Below are 23,286 nucleotides of genomic sequence, written 5' to 3'. Positions count from 1 at the left end.
GTTGTAGACGAAACAGGATTAGACCATGTGGGTTGAGACTAAATGGCCATTAGACGAAGTGGGAGTAGACCAAGTGATAGATCACTGTCAGATATCAGCCTTTTGTGCATGCATGTTTGACCACTTCAGATGATATCCCCATGCTCTTTACATGAGAATTAGTAAGGCGAGTTCTCTCAATGTGTAGCTCTCCTACACGCAGGACCAATGGCTTGAAGGGGAATTCAGACAATTTTCGTAATTTCACATCATGTATTACATACAGTATAGATCAGTAGTGCCAGGTATAGATTTATTGGAATTTATTGTGCTCCTTGAGCAGAGACTACAGAAAAGATACTCTGAAAAAAAAACCCCAAACAAATGGCACTGAACAAGGATGATGACATAAGAGGCTCACATATTTCAGAAATTTAGCCTTGTAATTCTTTGACAGTACCATTTGCTTTAAAGGAAGTTCACCTGTGTAGAATTTATGCATGCTTTCTTCTTTTATCGTTCTTCCTTGAGCCCCCAGTCATGTATTTTTATGGTGAGGTTGCCATGTTATCGCCCTTGTTCATTGTGATTTGTTATAAATTTTGAAAACATTCCTATTCCTCATCCCAATCATTATAAATTCTGACACTCTGTACCCGGTATAACCAATTATCAGTTGTTCAAATGTAAAAATCTGAAAATTATCTGGAGGTTTCCATTACAGTCCCCTCCAAAAGAGTTGGCAGTGTTGATCAAGTGCATTATCAATGGGCACTACTTTCCGGTTGAGACTGGAACCTCATATGTGCATGGAAGCCTCCAGTCCTATTTCCGTAGTCTTCACTGCTCAGCCATGCCGGCTTTCCTAGAAATTACGAGAGTTTATATCCCTACTTACACAAACGTGTTTATCTTTATTGTGTATAATTGGTTAACGTCCAGCCTCTGATTGTCTTTGTGACTATTGTAATCATCACTGTTGTACTGTAAAAGTGGATATTTTCGCGCGACTAATTTTTCGCGCTAGGCCGGGTCAGAAGAGTTTCGCGTGTTTTTAATTCCGCGGAATCAAGACATCACGCACAGGAACGTATGGCAAGCAAAAATATTCGCATGTTTTTATTTTCGCGCTAGTTTCTGGTTGCGCGAAATGCGCGAAAATTTCAACACTGCGAAAATTTCCACTTTTACAGTATCCACTATTTTGTACATGAAAATATTATAGAATATCATACCTTTGATCAATAATATAATTTGGCAAGCAGAACCCCCCTCCCTCTTTAAAGGGGATGGCTAGTAACCGATCAGTGGGAATCAGTGGGAATGCTGGGGGATGATTGTTCCAATTCTTGTGGGATTCATTTAAGAGTACATTATATATCTACTGTTGTGTGAAAATTATTTGCTTCAGAATGGTCTCATATTCAAGTAATGTGCAGATTAATGCCCCGTCACTGACCAGGCACACTAACCTGGAAACATTAAACTGCACATTACTTGAATATGAGACCATTCTGAAGCAAATAGTTTTCACACAATGATAGATATATAATGTACTCTTAAATGAATCCCACAAGGATTGGAACAATCATCCTCCAGCATTCCCACTGATTCCCACTAATCAGTTACTAGCCATCCCCTTTAAAAAAAAAAAAAAAAAAAAATCATAATTCTGAGGTAATTATACGTGGAGACCCACTTGTAATTTTGGTGGCAAAATGGAGCAAAATCAGACAATCAAAGTCGAAGAGGTTTTATGATGAGCAGCATCAAAATAATATCTATTTAATCTTGCCTCATCCCTTCGGAACCAGCCAATCGGCAAACTGGCCGATCACGTCTACAGAATTATGCGCGCCCTCTTCAAGTCCTCGCCGGAGAACAAGAATCGCCTCCTCGCCTGGGTCGGCCGGTGCATCCACGCCAACACAGGTGGGTGGCGTCCCTGTCTCCTAACAGGATGAATGAGATATTTGTAGTGACTGGAGCATCACAGAGTTTGACAGTTGGATGGTAGATTCAAGCAGAATGTAAATCATATATCGATGCTTTAATATAACCTTTCTTTGCTACCTTTACCACTTTTATGAAAGTGATAACTGTGTTGATGATAATGATGACAGTCATAAAGAAGTATTAGTAGTATTTTGTAATAATAATGACCACTTTTATGATTATGATAATAATATAAATTATTCTACTACTTTTAATGATAAGTAATAGTAATAAGGATTGAGTAATGATTAATACGTGTGATACTGATGATAGTGATTAATGTTGTCGTCATTGGTATCATTGTCATCATATTATCATCCTTAGGGTAGGAATCCTCTCTGCAGCTCTTGAAGCAAACGTCATTTTTCGTAAAAACTTTCATGAAATATTTATTTTCTAAACTGAGCAACTGGGAGTAGGGAAATTACACAACTTGAATTACTGTTAAACAACAAAAAAAAAATATTCACGGCATTAAATTTTCCAAAATTGCCACTGATATTCAGTGCATATAGTATAAACAAAGACCTTTTTCTTGCATTTCGATTTCACAAATCTTGGCTCTTGTGAGATTCACGAAAGTAAAATGCACATGAAAATGTCTAGTTTTACAGTAATCAGATCCCTCAGAATGTAATATCTGGACATTCATGCGGAATGGCAGTGAAACGTCCCAGCAAATTTGTTCATCAGGTAAAGGAAGGATGCCCAGTAAGGAGTACCAAAATCATGCAAATTGTTATCATCATTACTCTCTGCTTCCTTTCTTTCTTTCTCATCAGGCCGCAAGAAGATGTGGGCCAGGCAACTGCCGACGTTCGGCATCGCATTTGCCAGCGACGCCTTCTTTATCAACCTAGCGTCCGTGCTTCTCCGCTTCTGCGGACCCTTCACCAAGCCAGACACGACGGCCATTTTGTCGGTTGACCTGAGCTACGCCAGCGTCAATCTCCCGCAGGACGCCACAGATGAACAGATGAACCAGGCTGGAGTCCATCTTCTAGGTCATTCATTTATTCATCTTTTGTTTCTCTTTGTACAATCTCTGTCTTTTCTTTTATTTTGTTTCGGTTCTTTTTTCTTCTCTCTCTCTTTCTCTCTTTCTGGACAAGGAGTGAGAAAGAGAGAGGGAGTGAAGAAAGAAAGAACAAAATTCGTCTTTAAAAAATTTGCAGATTCTAAGAAAGATTTCATTGGGGTCGAGGGCAATTACCCCCTGGGCAATTACCGGGACCCTTCCCCTGACCCTAACCTTAATCCTTATCTTGAACCCAATCCTAACCCTAACCCAAAGTCCCTTATACGATTTCATTGTGTTGTTGTTGGGCATGTAGAAGTTCTAGAAAGATGGGCACTGTGGAGGGAATTAATTTGATATTTTTGCCTTAGCTATTGCCATATGATTTCACTTTTTCAGCCCTATCGTTTATCATTCATCTGTCCCTTCATTATTCCTGTATAGGAAAAGATGGTCAAATAGAAATGCTGTGTTAATCTGCTGACAATACCTATCAAATTGTGAGGTCACACGGCAAAATAATTTTCTGAATGTGTCCATGATGCAGACGTCATAAACATTCAGACTTTGAGCTCAAATGACACCATCCTCCCTCCCCTATTCTGTCTATCTTTTCTTGACATTGTCTCTTCAAGGAAAAAGCTTGTGATGTTTTGTTCAGCGTAACTTTTGTAGTTGTGTTGCCCCAAACACTTCGCCGATTTTTATATTTCATGGATGTTGTGCTCTTTTGATTGAAATGGAACTTATGAAAAGAAGAATCTTTTATCAAGATGTTAATTTTGTTCTTACTTTTTTTTTTAAACTCACATGCTTTTGTTGAAATAATACATGGAGAAAAGGGGCATAAATGTTTCTCGTACTTGATCTTTCTCGTACTTGATCTTTCTCGTATTTTTCTTCCCCTTTAAAAAAAACAACAATTTTCCTTTTCCTGTGATATTTTATATTATTATTGTTATATTTTAAGTACTGCATACTTGAAAGATCACCAAGTGCTGTAGAAAGAGAGATAAAAGAGGGCTTTGCAGATAGAGGTGGAACATTCACAAAGAATTTCATCTGATTCCTCCCTGGCAGGTCTTCCGAAGGAAACCAGGATGGTCCGCAGGGAGGAGGGGGATGAGGGGGTTGAGGTCCCCACCCGTCCCCCTTACAACTTCGCCTCGGGAATCTTCTTCCTGACGCAGTCCTGCCTGCAGCTGGGGTTCCAGGCCCTCATCGATCGGTTCTACGCCATCAACCGGGAGCTGCACCACATACAGCAGGCCTTTCAGGAGATGGTCCAGCAGATGGGGGGAACGACGGGGAACCCTGTTGTTGTGCAGCTGCGCGAGAGGATGGATAAAGGTAGTATCAGTATTGCGAGGTGGGCTTACATGGAATGATATGTGTGGGACTGAGCAATTATACATAGACATTGCATTTGCTCTGAAGCTGAACCCTATTTATTGAGCTAGAATATGCAGAATGTCCTGCAAATGTTTAAATATGTGCATGGGGGGGTGCAACAGGTGCATTAGGAAATAAAAGAAAGAGGGAAAAAAAAAGAGGGGGTTAGTATATGAAATATAGTCTTTGTCATTGGGTAGTACTGGTGGACAGCAATTCAGATTGATAAGGCCACTTGGTTGACCTCGCCCAGATGCCTTTTTCAGGACACAAAGGTTATTTCTCAAACTCCCCTACACTTGCTGCTGTGTGAGACAGTGAATTACTTTGGCGAGTTCTATATTCTAATCAAGTGCCAAAGAGAATTTTGAGGAGATACCTTGTCATGCCTTGTCATCTTATGTATTAATGGCATCTAAAAGTGTGTTTATGCAAGCAAGTTTGCCTCTTTGCCATACATTTAAAGGGATGGTACAATTTTGGTTGAGATGGGACTTCAGGTTTCTAACTTCTTTTCATGATAATTCCTTGAGATAATGAGAAATGTCTTATGGACTGTCAAAGAGCATAGAATTCTAAGAGGAATTCAAAGTTTTATTTGATGAAAGTGGGTTTTTGAATGGCTAAGATATCCAAAACACACCATTGTTTTTGGATACAGTTATCTTGGCCGTTTCAAAAGTGATTTTCATCAAAGAAACTTGTAATTCCTCTTAAAATTGTATGCCCTTTAATATTTCATCTACTTGTTTCTAACCATCTCGCCAAGAGTTAGATCTAAATCACCTATCTCACCAAAACTATACCATCCCTTTTAAGCTTCTTCATAGTAATGATACGTGACAGCTTTGTTATAATTACCTCCGCCAAGGGAGGAGGTTATGTTTTCTTCGACGTTGGTTTGTTTGTTTGATCGTGTGCAAAATAGCTCAAAAGTTGAGAACGGATTTGGATGAAACTTACAGGGAAGGTTGAGAATGACACACTGAACAAATGATTAAATTTTGTCACTGATCCGGGAATTTTTATGGATTTTACACTGTATGAAGGATTTTCAATATTTTAGCATGTAGGGTCAATTACCTTTTGAGTTCAAACTGCACATATTTGAGGTTTGATGCGTGCGCTAAAGTGCGTGCTCTAGTTTCTGCTAAGGCGAGGCACGCCGTGCAGCTGGAAGTTGATGACGTAACAAAAGGTTCTATATTGGGAAATCTGGCAACTTTCAGGCATGCATACGTGTGGGTGGAAAGCTGCTCTCTGTGGAAGGTCAAAATCAGTCGTGGAAATGAGCTGCTTGGCGGACGTCTGCGCTTCTCTAGTTTGTAATGTCTCATCGTTCCTTCTTGCTCCCACAGCGATGTCGCTATTCCTGAGCATCAAGACCGCCCTCCTTGAGCCCCAACTCCTGGACATGGCCTTCAACCTCCACGTCGCCACGGCTCGCCTCGTCACTCTGTACGCCACGACGGACGATCCCTCCGCCTTCATCGTTCCCTCCCTGCCCCTCCCGAGCAAGCCTCCCGCCCAGCTGAGCACCGTCCCCGAGTTTCTCGCTGAGAATCTCGTCACGTACCTCCAGTTCCTGCGGAGGTTCAACGAGGCAAAGTTTGAAGATGGAGGTATGTGCCACCTGTGTTGAGTGCCATGTCATCCCAGGGTTTACATACTAAACTAGAACTCACATGTTGGAACATACGTAAGCATAGCTTAGCAGAAGTTTCCATGGAATGTTTCTCCAAACTCTTTTGAACTTCAACAGAGGATTTTTGGATGTTCTCCATCATTGTTACTTCATGGATTGAAACATAAAGAATTATGCAGGAGTGAGAACTTTTCTCTCACGATGCTTCCCTCTGAAAAAATGAATACTGTATTGAAGTGGAAATTTTCATGCATTTTGCACACTCAGATAATACAGCACAAAAGTCAAAACATAAGAATCATTTTGCTTGTTATATATTCCATTGATGTCTTGATTCCGTGGAATTAAAAACACTTGAAATTTATATTACCAGCATGAGCACAGAAAATTACTCACGCAAAAATATCCACTTTTTCAGTGATCCACAATCTACAAGCACTGCTTTTTAGTGGACATCTCAGTTCTCTTTTTTCCTCCTCAAAATATATGAAACTTTGTATTTTCCTGTATGTATACATAATTTATTTCTATTAGTTTGTTGTCTATCGTTTATCTTTCGCACTTTGTAGTGTATATATGTTTATGATGGATTTTCTGATTTACCTTGTGTTATGTTTTGTTGGAAGGAAAAATGAGAATGAAATACACGAATTGAATTGAATTAAATTGAATTGAATTGAATTGAATTGAATTGAATTGAATTGATCTGATCTGTTATAACCTTCAACTGAGATTCATCCCAATTTTGATTCAGATTCATTTGTTGGCTTTATATCATTCTATTTCCCTCACATCAGGTGAGTCTCTCAAGGACCTGATGACCTTTGTGACTGTATTCATGGGCAACAAGAGTCACATGACCAACCCCCATCAGCGAGCCAAGCTGGCCGAGATTCTGGAAGGACTCATGCCTGAGGAGAAGCCGGGCACTCGTGGTATTGTCATCCCAGTGTGAGTTGCTTTCAGTGCCTTTCTCATCCATATCCCCATCTCCACTCCTCCAGCCCCCCCCCCCAACTGTCCCCCACCCCCACTCCTGCCCCCTTTGCACCTACAATCTTTGCCTTTGCTCCTCACCCTCTTGCTCCTCCCCTAGTTGCCCCTCCCACATCTGCTCTACCAAATTTGTTTCCTCCCTTTTACTCCATGGCTACAACCTCCATTGCTCCACCCTCCATGACTCCACCCTCCATGGCTCCTCCCTCCATTCCTCTACTCTCCATGACTCCACCTTCCATGGCTCCACCCTTCATGGCTCCAACCTCCAAGGCTCCACCCTCTATGACTCCACCCTCCATGACTCCACCCTCCATGGCGCCGCCCTCCATGACTCCACCCTCCATTGATCCACCTTTCATTGCTCCACCCTCAATTTTTCCACCCTCCATGACTCTAACCTCATGACTCCACCCTCCATGGCTCCATTCCCCATTTTTCCACCCTCCATGGCTCCTCCCTCCATGGCTCCACCCTGCATGGCTCCACCCTCCAATTCTCTACTCTTCTTGGCTCCACCTTCCATGATTCCACCCTCTACTGCTCCACCCTCTATGGCTCCACCTTCCATGACTCCACCCTCCATTGCTCCGGTAGGTGGGGGGATGGGGGGATGGGGGGGGGGGGAGGGGGTCAGTGAGGGGATGGGAGAATACAATTCAGGTCCTTGACACCCAAAAATCCTTGTTTTGTTTTGTTTTGTTTTGTTCTGTTTTGTAGATCAGATGTCACACACAACGTAACTCAATCTATTGTAACCACTTGCATTCATACTGCATTAGATTTCAACTGTATTTTTTCAGTCAAGACTGTGAGAGTTTATAATATGGAGGGATTTACAGTTGCCAAGTTAACAGATAACTATGTGATGTTTGATACGAATAACAAAAGAGAGTGTCATAACTTGTGTGCTATGTTGACAAATAAATAGAGGTAAAGCTCTCACAAAGACATCTGATTATTATACTGATGGTGCATTTGGGGATTTTTTTTTTTGTCCCGACAGCTTCCACCGGCAGAAAGCCTTCAACGCCCACCCTCTCGGGGAGCACATCTCCCGCTCCCTCATCAGCATCTTCGTCGACATCGAGTTCACTGGTGACCCCCACCAGTTTGAGCAGAAGTTCAACTATCGGCGCCCCATGTACAAAGTGCTGAAGTACCTCTGGAGCATGCCGCAGCACAGGAACCAAATAAAGGTGAGACTCAGTGACAGGAGTTGCTTTATTTATTCCCTCCGCCAAGGAGGTTATGTTTTTGTTGGCATTGATTTGTTTGTCTGTTTGCAAAATAACTCCGAACTTTGTGAATGGATGTGAGTGAAACTTACAGGAAAAGTTGAGAATGACATAAGGAACCCATGATTCAATTTTGGTAGTGATCCAGGAATTTTTATGAATTTTTAAAAGATTTTTTTTTTTTGTTCTTTGGTTTTTTTTTTTTGTTTTTTGGCATATTGGTGAAGTAGGGTCAATGAACTTGGGAGTTCAAGCTGTGCGTGTTTGAGGTTTATGCACACAAAAGAGCATGCTCTGCTCGAGCCACTGTGCAGCAGGAAGCCGATGTGGTAACCAACACAAGGCTTCTTTATCATTGGGAAATTGGGCGATTTTCAGCATGCTTCTGTGAATGCAAATGAGCTGCTGGGCAGAGGTCTGCAAGTGCTTTTCTAGTTTATTTATGTTTTTATAGGTCTCGTTCAAACAGGGTATCCAAAACCCTGAAAGTGGTACCTGTAAATAACACAGTTTTTATTGGGAGCCCTTTATCATGATATAACATAACAATATTAAACATGAAATATGAAAGATTTTTGGAACACATCACATACACAGTAGCTGACTATTGGAAATGCATGACAAAGATACAATGAGATGCTCGCCAGATCAACACTACATACCTTCACAATACACAATCATTGCTTAGATTTTGTTTAAATTTCTAGATCTACATGTACCAGTATTTGTTATCCAAAATTCAAAAGTGACTTTTTGTTTTGTTGGTGCCAATATTACTTAATATGTTAAAACTATGGCATTCTCTTTCTCCCATGTATGAAAAAGATATCCTTCCCCAGTTCAATTGTGTCATCCCACCCTTTGCACATAGCACACAGTATCAAGCATATTGACCAACAACTTATGGTGTGTAGGGTGACCATTTCACTAATTTGTGTTACACAAAATTAATTTTATGGTAATGTAGCTGTCTAACATTGTGATGGCTGAATTCAAACAAACAAACAAACAAATAAACAAACAAACAAACAAATGGAGAGACAAATTTTGCTGTGTTTTATCATGGTATGCAAATTGATGAAAACACTCAAGCAAAACCAAACAAAATCATGTCCTTTTTGGTGCTAAGATTTGTGACCAAAAGCATTAACCTAATGGTTTACTTAGATAACATTATTAATTGTAAGAAAAAAGCAACAGATTTTTGCTTTTTCTAGACCATTTAACATATTTTCAACTTTCTATTTTTGTTCATGACCTCATTTTTAGTAACTTTCATAGCCATGGTGCTTAGAAGTATAATGATGCATCTCAAAGCTTTCAAACTGTAAACACGTGTGCATTTATCTCAAGATATTCTTGGGTGTAATTGCTGTTTTGAATATGTTTCAGACATTTGTGCTATGGATAAATGCAGCCATGTTTTCATTTGTAGTTAAAAAAAAAAAAAAAAGAGTCTATATTGCTTTGCTGTACTTCCCGAATGCACAGTGACAACTCCCAAATTGTGACTACGCTTTTGCGATAAACGAGGCATCCCGAAGAATGTGTTTCAAACCACATTTCTACAGTTAGATAAATACAGCCATTGCTAAACAGTGCCCTTGATATGCATTTGCGCGGTGGCTACAATCTTGAAGTAGCCTCATAATGCATTCTAAAATTTCTCTTTTACACCTTCTCAGATTGTTGCAGAGGAGGCAATAGCTCACATGGAGGATGCTGTGGCACCTCTCTTCCTAAAATTTGTCAACCACCTCATCAACGACTCCATCTTCCTTCTCGACGAGGCCCTCGATGTAAATATGCAGTGATGATGATGATGACAAGTAGTGTGATTAGAATGTTGATGGAGTTGCCATGGTAATGATGGAGTAGTTAATGAAATGAATAATGATGATGATGATGATGATGATGATGATGATGATGATGATGATGATGAGTAGTATGATTAGATTGGAGATGGAGTTACCATGGTAATGATAATGAAATAAATGATGATGATGATGATGATGATGATAAATGTGATTAAGATGGTAATGGAGTCGCCATGGTCTATTGATAGAGTATTTAATGAAAAGCTTATGACTACAATAAACATATCCTGAATTGAAATATGACTTATCTATTGACAGATTTGATTATACTTTTATACAGTGGATAGATGCCTTCTAATGAAATTATGAGTGATATTCAGTCACTGTGTTGGTATTCTCTGCTGCATTATAATTAAAGAATCTGATGGTCTGAAATTTGATGGATGACTTTTCCAGGCTCTTGATCCTTATACGCCTCACATATCAAATGTTATACAAATTGTTAATCATCTCATTTGTCACAACTGGTTTGTCTTGTGCAAATTGATTTTGAGCACCATGTCAGTAGAATTGCTTGATAAATGCAGATATGTACTGGGCTAAACACATGAGTTACAAAACAAAAAAAAAAAAATGGGCAACTTTCTGTAGTTACATGTAATCTTATGTCTTATTTGAAGTGCCATTTTGTTAAGGCATAGAACAGAGAATGTAAGCTGTAGTCTGGAGATGACACAAATTTACTCATAATGTGGCAGTGTGATGCATACAAGAATTATAGTGCTGAAAAAAAAAACCCCACAAAACTTTACACTAAAGTCCCTTTTCGCGCTCAATGAATCTTCAAGCATATTTCTTTTTTCTTCAGCTATTTCTATTTCAGCTAAAGCAAATGATCTCAGAACTTCAAGTACTGTTGTCTACATTAACTATTTTGTGGGCCTTTATTGATACGGATTTGTGCTGACTCTTTTTTTACCTTGACAACACCATAGTACGTGAAACAGATCAAAGTGCTCCAGGGGCAGAGAGAGTCCGGGGAGTGGATGCAACTGTCGCCGACCGATCGGCGCCAGCAGGAGGAGTCGCTGAGACAGACGTGCGGCATCGCGCGGTTCTACAACATCATGTCCAACGAGACCATGAGCACGCTGGTCTACATCACGAGCGGTGAGCAAAACTGAAAAATAATGAAGTGAAAATTGGATGGGAGAAGGCTTAACAGCACACCACACATTCTTTCATTTTTGCATGTATGTGGCCCTGAAAAGGGCCTACCCACTCCCAACTTCTCGGCAAGTATGTTCTTGCCATTTTCAAGAGAATTCCCTTTCATTCTCTTAAAAATGGCAAGAACATGCTTGCCAAAATGTGGGGAGTGGAAATATGCCCCTTTTTAGGGCTAGATACACCTGTACATACTCAAGAAAGAATATGTGGTGCACCATTAAAGCTTTTTACCACCCAATGTTCTACTGCGACAGAAGCCTTTAAAGATTTCAATGAAGTGAAAACAGATATGAGTCATATGGTGGAGTATACAGAAATGGTAAGTTTGAACAGATATGAAATGTATGTATCATAACCCTGTGAAAAGGAACAGAACAGAGCCCTTTAACCTTTTCTGCACCAATGAATCCACTGTGCACAAATTTCACACACATTCCTATTGACAGGAAATGAATGTAGTATGCAGTGGGTTAAGGAGTCATAGCCAAAAGCGAAATGAAGTAAAATGAAAATGGGGAAAACATTTTCTGTACTCATGTAAGGCAATATTTACTAACATTTATTTAATTTTACTTAGAGTATAGAAATAATGATTATATTATGTAAATCAGTGTGTACGTTGTTAGCCAGTGTTTATGGAAATGTATTTAAAGGGATTGTACAGTTTTGGTTGAGACCTAATTTCAGGTTTCTAACATTTTTTGGTGAGATAATGAGAAACCTCTTATGCGATATGAAAGAACATGTAATTCTATGAGGAATTCAACGTTTATTTAATGAAAATTGGTTTTGAAATGGCTGAGATATCCAAAAAAATAGTGATTGTTATAAAGTGTTTGACCCACACTTTATTACGATTGCTTTGTTTTACTTTGTTTTTGGATGTTTCAGTCATTCCAAACCCGATTTTCATCAAATTTTGAATTCCTCTGGAAGATGGTATGTTCTGTACTATATCATGAGTGTTTTCTTGGTATCTCGCAAAAAGTTGAAAGCCCAATTTTCATCTCCACCAATACTGTACCATCCCTTTAAGTTTATGTAGAGTATAGCAGTAACAATTGAATTATGTAAATCATTGATCTATCTTATCTTTCCCAGAAATCACCACTATCTTTACCCACCCGGTGTTGGTGCAGAGAGTAGCCATGATGTTCAACAATTTCCTTCACAAACTGGTAAGAGCTGATCACATTTGTGCTTTTTGATGGCTTTCTTTTTTTTTAAACTGATGTTGTGTACATACATCCATGTCAACATGTACGTAACTTAGAGTTTGACCACAAAACGAGTGAACTGCATTCTTGTAAATCTTAGATATTTGTGATCAAACTCGTTGAAAAACAAAGAATGTGCTACTAAGAAAATGTGGGATTTTTAATCACTACTTTAAGAACATTCTGTGTTGTGGAATAAGTGAGGTATCACTGGAAAGACTTTATTTTGCTTTATTTGATGATGGACTTACTTTAAAATATTTTTAGAATGATGCTTAATCCATTTTGCGGTCAAAATCTCCATAATACATTTCTCTTTTTAGCAGGCTGAGAATAATGGTGGAGTCTTTTTTTAAGCTATCAGGCGCCCATAGGCTAATATTTTAGATGTGATGAGAAGATCATCAGAGCTCATTTTCTTTCTAGACAGACATAAAGATTCATCAAAGTGTTGAATTGAATTCCCTCATTGTTTTCCACTCATTTTCCTTCATCCTTTCCGAATTTTTGTTCTTCTTTATACACGTTTTGGGCTTCAAACTTGTATTATTGATTTGCCACAAAAGGGTCATATGCACAAATCAAATTTTACAAGAATTATTGCTGTACATTTGCCAGAAGATAGCAAGTGATATGAGGGTCCTTGCTTGTAATGACCAAAATGTTACTTTGCTCATTATTTACATGGACTCCAATGGACTATTACATTGTCTTCACTTCAATATGTTTAAATGGGATGAGTCTTTCTGCGTATAATATGACATCCAAGTAGAACATGGTACCCAAGCCATATGTAAGCACATCATGAATTTGAATGATTTTGTCGCTTGCGTCAATGTGCCAAGGCAATGATGGAATGATTCATGGAATCAGATTATAATGGGCAGTAAACAACCTGGTAATAATGAATATTGACAATCAACTATATAAACTTGTCTTGAAAACTTTTCCTCACTAGACCCTTGGTTGTTTGCAAATTGGATCTTAGTGCTGATGCTGACATTATTTTTAAAGGTTTTGCTTAACAGCCATTTCTTTCAGTTTTGTTTGAAACAAAAAAAAAATGCACATATGCAAGCACTGCTCTCTGGTGTTGTGTGTGTGTATGTGTGTTTCTCCAATTTTCGTAGAATTATGGAAAACATTTAAATGTCTTAAAAGAATGATATTTGTCACTTGATTTGAGTCTATCGTTATGTCATTTGAATACCTTGTTAATTTGTGTTGTAAATTGGGAAAATAATACATAATTGGAAAATGAAATGAATTTTGAATTGAATTGAAATTGAATTGGATTGCTTGATAATCAGGTAGGTCCCAACAAGATCGCCCTCAAGGTCAACGACTTCGAGGAGGTTGACTTCAACCCCAAGCAGCTGGTCAGGGACATCTGCCTGCTGTACATCCACCTCGGGGCGGCCGAGAGTTTCTGCCAGGCCACCGCCCAGGATGAGGGCAACTACACGCCGATGCTGTTCGTCCGCGCCGAGCGCGTCCTGCAGAAGATCGGCACGAAGCTGGAGGTCATCGAGGGACTGACGCAGTTTGCCGAGAGAGTCAAGGTGGGTGTGCTGGAGTAACTGTATTCGCCATAACATTCAGCAAGTCTAATTTTTCGTGAATCGGGACTTCCTAATTTCACAAGTGGTTCCAAAATTGACGAGCGTGGAGTACAGTAATGAATGTAGAATTGTACATGTGCTTGTCACTTTTACATCGGGATTAGAACAAATATTTTCATGATGTGTTTATCAATTTGTGAGTAACACCTACCTCAGGGAAGTTGTGGAAATAAGAACCTCGTGAAATATCATAGATCGTTCTGCAAAGTAGTCAGCAGTGAATGTAGTTAGATATTCTAGACATGTTCATTTGTAGCAGTCAATTCTCACGTCTCGTAATCCATGTGCCCTCATTTGGTTTTTGCTGGGAGATGGATTAGCAATGATGGCTAGGCTAGACAAATCCAGAAATGTGGTTCGTGCTAGTTTTAATACTAAAGCATACTTCTTTTTCCCAGCACTGGGAATGCCATGGTAAGTTCAGTATTTCTTCAGTCGGTCGACTTTCATTCTGCTAAACTCACTTGCTGCCTTTGCCATCTTGGAAACAGCTGTTGTCAACATTATGGTAAAGAGTTTCAGTACTCCAGTGGAGCAGTATACACATGTACCTCACTGTCTTTTAATAGTTTAAATCTCTTTGTCGGCAACCCAGAAATGGGAAAATATGCATCTTGTGGTATGGATGTTGGTAGGACATGGATTTTGAAACATGAGAATAAGAAACACCTCTCTGACTTGCATCCACTTTAATTCTTTAATCTGTTTCGTACCAGGCTCTTAAATCATCTGTATCTCTGTCTATATGTATTCATTTATCTATCTGTTCATTTATATATCTATCTGTTTATCTCTCCATCTATCAATCTATCTGTTTATTTATCTATTAGTGGAAAATTGAGCAAAGAAAATGGGATTCCATTGGAATCCTGATGGAATCCCATTTTCTTTGCTCAATTTTCCACTAATAAATAATATTCATTCTGGTTGAGTTTGAGTTTGAGTTTGAATTTATTTTATTTCACCACGGGTCACTCACTTCAGCCAATGGCTGTTCTTCTGTGAGTCCGTGAAGTAAAAATCATACAATTACAAAATACAACATTTTATACATCGTAGTATAAGAAACGTTAAAAAGAACAACAAAAAACAACAACAAACAAACAAACACACACAAAACAAATCATACAGAATCATGCATATTACATGAAGAAAATGGGAATTAAGATACTGAAAAAAAATGATTGATGCACAATGTTACAGTTCAATGCACACAATTACTATTATTACTAATATTACTAAAAAGATACACTTTGCTATACATCGTCTGAAAAATTATTCCATAGTTTAGTGCCTCGATATGTTACACTACGTTTCTTAAAATTAGTTCTCGGATGTGGAACATCTAATTTCATTATTCCTTTTCTCAGTATGTAAGTAGTCTGTTTAAATGGAAATAAATTGCATACAATTTGTGGCATGGTCCTATTTACAATTCTATACATTACATACAATAACTGGTCAGTTTTTCTGTTTGCGTTTGTTTATTTATCTATCAGTTTGTCTATCTGTATTCATCTATCTGTCTGTCTGTCTGTCTGTCTGTCTATCTATCTGTCTCTTTCCATATATATTTATCTATATTTGCATGTTTTTCTCTAAAATGCAGGAACTGAGTGAGAAGAAAGAAGTGGAAGAAGAGCTCTTTGCAGATGCCCCAGATGAATTCATTGACCCCTTGACCTTTACCCTCATGATTGACCCGGTGACCCTGCCAACATCTGGAATGAACATCGACAGGCCCACAATAGCTCGGCATCTTCTAAGGTGTGTATGAAATGTATCACCAGCAGACTACCATACTTTTCATCCAGGAGCCAAAGATTTGGTTAGATGACATTAATAACATCCAGAGATGAATAGATATACGGTAAAAGTAGATATTTTTGCGTGAGTAATTTTTCGCGCTCGGCCAAGTAGGATGAATTCAGCATGTTTGTAATTCTGCAGAATCAAGGCACGAACTACTGGAATGCATGGCAGGCAAAAAAATTTGTGTGCTTTTATTTTCATGCCAGTCTTAGTTCCACACAATACGTGAAAATTTCCATTTTTGCAGTAAGTAAATATATCGAATATGTACAATAAGTAATGACAAATAGGTGTGTAGATATGTGACAGTGAGAGAAACGTATGAATATATATGAAGGAAACTTAAGGCACTACTTAAAACTTATCTTTTCCCATATTGATTCCTTCCCTAAGTTAAAGTGTTGAGTGTAATTGTGTGTGTTTAATTACTGGTACACATTTGATTTATGTCATGTTATTCTTACTTATGTTTTGACCTGTCTGTTTTCCCTCATTTTTCATCTTTCCTTTCGTCTCTTCCCTGTGCGCTTAGAAACATTGTATTAAGTGCATTACAAATGTAATGTATTATTATTATTATTATTATTAAACAAGTAAATAAATATATATCATGTCAGCCAATATAAGAATGATATGATACGTGCTGAGAAGAATGTTGAGTCTTTTTTCTTTCTTTTTTTTATTTTAATGCCCATCTTATGCCAGTTGTCATCTCTAGATTACTTTCAAATTTCTTTTTTTTTTTAATTAATTGGATGATTTGTGTGGGTCATTTTTCTTGTATATCTTGTCGAATGTATTGATGAATTCCTAAGTTTTACCAGTCACGTTTCCCCCTGTTTCCCCTGTCGTTTTGCAGTGATCAAATCGACCCGTTCAACAGGAAGCCACTGACCATGGAGGAGGTTATACCGAACACGGAACTGAAGGAGCAGATCGAGCAGTGGAAACTAAAACAGAAGGAGAAAAAGAAATAACCTGCGGCCACAGACATTTGAGTCACTCATCATTCATCAACCCAAGGAAAAGTTTCAAACCTTGAGTTGACAAACCAGGGGAGTGGCAACGGCATTTGGGAATTTGAGGTGGAGGGGATACTGAGCATGGAACTGACGCAGTTGATTGAGCAGTGGAACATGGAACAGAGTGAGAAGAAGAAATAACTCACAGCTACAGACAGTGGGACAGACAAATCGTCGCTTGTCACGCATCAACCCGCAGAAAGTTTCAAACTCTGATCGAGTTGACGATCCATGCATGAGTGGCAACATTCCTCTAGAATTTGATGAACGTTTCTTGAGAGAGACGTCTGTTCGTAACATGCTCCTTTTCTGCCGGGCTTATGATGATATTTTCGAGGAATTGGAGAAGTTCTCCAAGAGGGCGTCTCTCTTTTTAATGGTGGCAAGCAGTTCCTGTGCTTCTTGGCAGGTAGAAATTACAATAGAGTATATTCTATTTTTTCATATTCAAACATTGTCCTGCCTTGTATAAGGTAGACTCTCCAAACCCAGTTGGGAATAACTCTTTTATCATTATACTCCTTTCCAGTGAGGTATCCTTTTTCCATTTTGTTTTATGGTTGTTGTTGTTGTTGTTGTTGTTTTGTGCTCATGCAAAGTAATCTGTGGATTTACTATTTTTGATGGGTATCAAACTGCACACATGGTGTGTGCTTTCTTTATGTTATGTTTAAATATTTGATACTGGGGACTCCCGTTATAATGAGTTCTCAAAATTGGCAGTTTTCTTTTGTTATATCGAAATGTCATTATATCTGAACAAATAAAGTGGACAAAGCAATCTAGATCATGATTTTGAGACCTAAATTTTACATAGTTGTATCAAAATTACGTTTAACCTTGCTCATTATAACGGAAGTGCAGTGTACTTTGAATTTTTGTATTCGATTTAATGCTGATGTTTTGTATTTTAAATCAAACAGCTGATAAATCGTTATGGGAAATTTTTTTCAAAATATATATTTTGCAGACAATACTAGAGTGACCGATTCTGCACTTAACACAGAGCCTGTATGAATTGAATAGAGGAATACAAACCAACGCATGTTCTGCCAATGAAGACAGTTTATATGTACATGTATATCTATATTAAAAGATGCTGTTGCATAGCAAGCTTCAGAAATTGGTAGAGTCTAAACCTTGTGTGGTGTTTACGAGTGCATGTATCCTGATATAGATGTTATTTATGCCACTAGTTCAGCCTTTGCCAGTGAAGTCCCCACGCACACAATGTTGGAGTACCCCATATCTAATAGGAGAACTGATGGTGTATATATGTTCGAGGACGTTGAATTCACGGCAGATATTATTATTTTGTACTAGGACAAAGACGTGTTGTGATGTTCTTGGATCCAACAATTTCATTTTACCCTTTATTCTATTCATGCACTGCATTTTCGAGACAGGGCTATAACTGGTAAGTGGTTATGAAGTAAAAATATAGAGCATTTAGGTGGAATGGAATATCTTGATTTAATTGTAAATGGGTACTGTCCCAGTTATTGACAGTATTGTGACAAATCTGCATAATCTTCAGCATATCATTGTCGAGTCTTAAGTTATTTCTTTATTATAGCAAAGCAATGAACATAAATGTACAGTATAAGACCCCCTTCTCGTGGGATTTGCTAATGTATTCTGGGCCCCATTTCATAAAAGATGTAAGGATAGCAACTTTTGCTGGAATGACAAATTTCTCATAGCAACAGCCAATCAGGAAGCTGGATTCTTGTCATTACCATGACAGTTGCCATTCCAGCAAGAGTTGCTATCATATCAACTTTTTCTTCTTTTTTTTTTTGTGAAATGGGGCCCAGGTCTTTGGGGTTGTCTGGCACAAAAGCTGGGGTGTGCATATTTTTTGCATTGACTGTGGATTTTACAGTACAGTTTTATGATATTGTGATGACAAGAATTCATTCATCTTCGTTTTGCCTTCCGTCTGTTGATTACCATGTTTGCTGCGATGCCTTTTGTGGTCATGATGTTCTGACTCAAACAGTGAATAGGGACCATGTAATCTTACTGATTCCTATAGCTGTGGCAGCTGCACCATTATTCCTTAATCTTTAAGGTTTTGATGAATTTTGTCAATTGTCAATGGTATTATTTTGGCTTGTGACTGCATTGGCATGCAAAGGGTTGGTGAAGTTTCGTAGCACAAAACATCACTTTATATACATTACAATGTAGTAAAGTTTGCCAAGAATGATGAAAAACCATGTAGTCAAAGAAAAGAAAAAAAAAAGTGTGAACTTGAATAATCAGGGAAACAAAATATCAGTGTTTATGGAGCAATTAAAAAATATATATATGGTATGATATACTCTTCATTATGTATATCATGGGATAATATCTCTTGGTGTCTCTCATATGATTCGTTCACGTAATCTTGATAATGTACTCTCACTGATGCATCACTGCTGAAGAAAGGTATTGCAGTGACCAACAGTAATTGACCATTCTCTTTTGTAACTGGCTTTTGAATTCTGAAAGGTCAAAATCTTTGCTATTCCATTTTTTTTTTTTTTTATGGCAGCATTGAAATTCCTCATTGATCTTCCTATGTACTCTCGCAAGCAAACACATAGAGAATATGGTATTACATTGTAGATGCCTTTTTCTAAACTCTTGTTTTTAATCCTATCTGCCCATTGGAACGAATGAAGTTGTGGCAAACAAAGCTTTGGAAGAGAGATTTGAAAGTGATGAGACTAAAAGTGTTAATACTGTACAATTAGTATAAAACATTTTAACAGAATCCTAGTCTCGCTGTATTCTTACAAAGAAAATGAAGCATCGGAAATATTATATCAAGATAAAAACGAATTTGTGAGTGATTGAACAAACTTGTCTGGGCATGAAAGATTTATCATATAAGCAGTACTAGCATGTGTTAATGTGAATGATCACCTTCGATCATTAATCTAGGTGGTTGTCGGTGTATGGTGCAGCGTATTTGTTATTGTTTCTTTCTTTACGTGTTAAAAGCTCTCGTGTCCTTTAATGGTTGTTGATTGGAAAGCAACAAACATGTCTATGTTTACATCCGCAAGTAGTCGCTAAAATGTGCAATAAGTGTGTAAAATATGTAATGGTGGTGTCGTTCTCCATAGTAAAGGGAACGGTAGAAGGATGGACAAAAGTAATTTGTAACAATTACAATGTAGCAAATTGTTTTAGGATGAAAGAATTTTTAAAACTACTTTATAAATACCCCCTATTATTATCATTACTAGTATAATAGATGTAAAATAAATGCTTTTTGAAAAGCTATGCATTGGCAAAATTTTGCGAGTAATTAGACAAATTATATCACACAGTCTGCAGTCATCCACGTACATGATATCAAAGAAAGCTGGCAGAGGCATCCAGGTTACAAGACACCACTGATTCTGCTGCTGTTGAATTCCTCATTATTTTGTTTGTTTGTTTTTTTGACAAAGAATAACGGAGATGTACAATATTTCTTTCGATTTGTCTCAAGAAATCAAGTACTTTTTGATACTTTGCGGGATGGACAGAAATAAAATGGTCTTACATGGAGGCGTGGAAAGTTTGAGTTTCCGGGAAATACCTGTATTCTAAGAGGTGACATTTCTAGCACAAAACAAATTCAGTGGCATGATGCAAGTAGGGTCACAGTCTTGTAATCATGGCAACCGCATCCAGATGTGCGGATGCATTACTGAATAAAAAAAGCTTGGTAAGTTATGCTAAGTAGGTGGGCAAATGAAGGTTTAAGCAGATGTTCTTAATCAGGATTCACAGCAAATAGAGCATATCAATGAAATGTCCAAGGCTGCATATTTTCACACCTTTTGCCATGGAAGATCTCGCAGACCATAATCATATCTCAAATCTGTGTTCTCTTTGAGATCCTCCAGAGCAAAGAAACACAGATGAGGTGTAGGTTTTCCACCCGTCCAGGTCCCTTGAAAACAGGCTTTTTCACTCTGAAGTTTGACTTTTTGTCCTGTACCATGCTAGACATGACTGAGGATCAGAGCCATCAATGCTGTACAGAAATGCCATCCGATTCTGATAAAGATGATGATAATAATAATGATGATGATGATGATGATGATAATAATAATGATAATAATAGTAATAATAATGGCAATAATAATAATAATGATGATGATAATAATAATATTAATAATAATAATAATAACAACAATGATAATAATGATATTAATAATAATAATAACAACAACAATGATAATAATGATATTAATAATAATAATAATAACAATGATAATAATAATATTAATAATAATAATAATAAATTGATAATAAAATGATAATAGATAACACTTATCGCTTGATACTTACGTTTCTAAGCACATTAATACGGAAAAAAATATTGAATTAAAATCCGGCATTATGTACATAGTATAACAACAACAACAATTATTTGAAAATGAGTCGAAAATTATCTGAAACCTCCTCAAATACCACTGGTATTAAAGATGGTAGCATACCTTGTAAGGAAGCCAACATTTAAAATGAATGGGAAAATGATTATGTCCCCTTTGCTAAGCTGTGGTATCTTTTTTATTAATCAGCTTCTCTAGGTCAAGTGCGTATATACTTGTGCATGAATATTGAAAGTGATATAATAGTATGAATCATACCTCGCGATAAATTGTAGAACTCATTATATAGTGAGTTGAATGGAGGGAATTGGTGAATCCGCCCCTGTTGTTTTACCGCAATCAGTACCGAACTGAAAAAAATTGCATCTTGGCGTTTCGTGACTTTTGAGCCTAGAGTCATGTGCATCTTCTGATACCACATTTTTAAAATTTGGAATAACAGTTAGACTTACCACATCACAGAGTGTTTTACGGGAGTTTGTGGGCTGAAAATGAAATTTCCTGCATTATAACACATAAATTTCATAGAATCAGAGGAATTATATCATAATCACTCTTTTGATTTGTTATTCAGTTATATCATCATGTATTCTCTATGCTTGAAATTGTATGTATGTTTTCAAGGTCAAGGTCACAGTGTTGTACACTAAAGATTTTGTTTTTCATTGCTTTGTTTAAAACAAAGAGATACATGAGAAATTGCATAGACAAGAAAATACAAAAGAATCAATTTGAATATAGCTGTTTTTCAGGTTTTACAATGTCAGTGTAGTATTATATCATATATTTCCTCCAAAAACACATTCCCATAGCTTGCATGAGCAGTTCAAGCCCAAATACCAATTTCTTGCATAAATTGGCATTCAAATATTTATTCATAAAAGAATAATTGATTTGGGAAATCCAGTGATATTCTTGAGTATTACATCGCAGACAATATGTGTGCCAGATTTGACAATTGTCACATGCCCCTGATTTAGCAAAGCCCAGCCTGATTAGAGTATATAGGATGAACAAATTAAATAAGAAAAATGATAATTTTTAAATCACAGTCAAAACGTCTTGTACTAGCTCATTGTTTTAATGTTTGTTGTTACAGAGTCTGCTTTTCTCTACATGTACAGTAATAAACATGCTAAAATATGTAATTAATGAAAAACAGAAAGTTGATTTCTGGATTGTTATATTTTCCTGCATTCTGGAGATTATTGTACATTAAAAGGTCTACCGTGGTAATCATTTTCATTTTTGAAATATTATATTTGTCGTATATCACATTACCCAATTTCTTGTAATACAATTAATGATGTTGGATGTGTTGTTGGTGGTTGGATTATAAATCTACTCTTGTAAGGTACACATTACATAATCAACTGTCTGTCAGCCTGATGTCTGTTGACAGTCACAAGTAACTCAAATTTTTCTTGATGAAAAGAAATTTTGCTAGCAATAAAAGAGATCAAAAAAGTGAAATGTACACTGCATCCTCCTCTGTTGCTTTGTCTTCCTGCATTGTGAGTTTATTCAGATGAGTCATGTGAATGAAAATGCAATGGAGTTTGTTTTGGAAAGTATGACACAGTGGAACTTCATTGACAAGAGGTCAGCGTGTACCATCTTTATAGAGCAGTGTGATTTTGCTGGTTTGAAGTCTTTACATTTTTTTGCTTTTGTACCCAGATTTAGTGTTTCCATGTTACTCAGTATGATTAACCCGTTGAGGATGAGTCACGGGTATACTCTGGCAGGTGTCTATGGGAAATGCGTGTTGTAGCAAAATCATCCCATCCTCAAAGGGTTATCAAAAAAAAAAAAAAAAAAAATGCACAGAAACACGTAAGCTATACTTGGTCTAAGGGAAGGTGCTTCCTCTTATCTTTTGTAGCTAATATATGAACAACATATGAATACTGTATAAATGATT

At 37.5% G+C, this 23,286-nt stretch overlaps 1 protein-coding gene across 1 annotated transcript in view; it reads left to right on the top strand.

Moving 5' to 3' along the window:
- The window catches only part of LOC140229657 (ubiquitin conjugation factor E4 A-like), a 23,543-nt gene extending 6,442 nt beyond the window's left edge, over positions 1–17,101 (top strand). The window contains exons 8-19 of the mRNA XM_072309900.1: positions 1,794–1,911; positions 2,757–2,978; positions 4,073–4,342; positions 5,743–6,006; positions 6,827–6,980; positions 8,032–8,224; positions 9,949–10,062; positions 11,076–11,250; positions 12,412–12,488; positions 13,838–14,089; positions 15,759–15,916; positions 16,821–17,101. Of these exons, the coding sequence (XP_072166001.1) occupies positions 1,794–1,911; positions 2,757–2,978; positions 4,073–4,342; positions 5,743–6,006; positions 6,827–6,980; positions 8,032–8,224; positions 9,949–10,062; positions 11,076–11,250; positions 12,412–12,488; positions 13,838–14,089; positions 15,759–15,916; positions 16,821–16,938 (2,115 nt within the window). The 3' untranslated portion in view covers positions 16,939–17,101. The remainder of the gene's footprint in view (positions 1–1,793; positions 1,912–2,756; positions 2,979–4,072; positions 4,343–5,742; positions 6,007–6,826; positions 6,981–8,031; positions 8,225–9,948; positions 10,063–11,075; positions 11,251–12,411; positions 12,489–13,837; positions 14,090–15,758; positions 15,917–16,820) is intronic.
- Positions 17,102–23,286: the final 6,185 nt, after the last annotated feature.

Source organism: Diadema setosum, chromosome 6 (genome assembly GCF_964275005.1).
Source record: "Diadema setosum chromosome 6, eeDiaSeto1, whole genome shotgun sequence".
NCBI classification, from domain to species: domain Eukaryota; kingdom Metazoa; phylum Echinodermata; class Echinoidea; order Diadematoida; family Diadematidae; genus Diadema; species Diadema setosum.
This window is presented reverse-complemented; position numbering and strand designations above follow the sequence as displayed.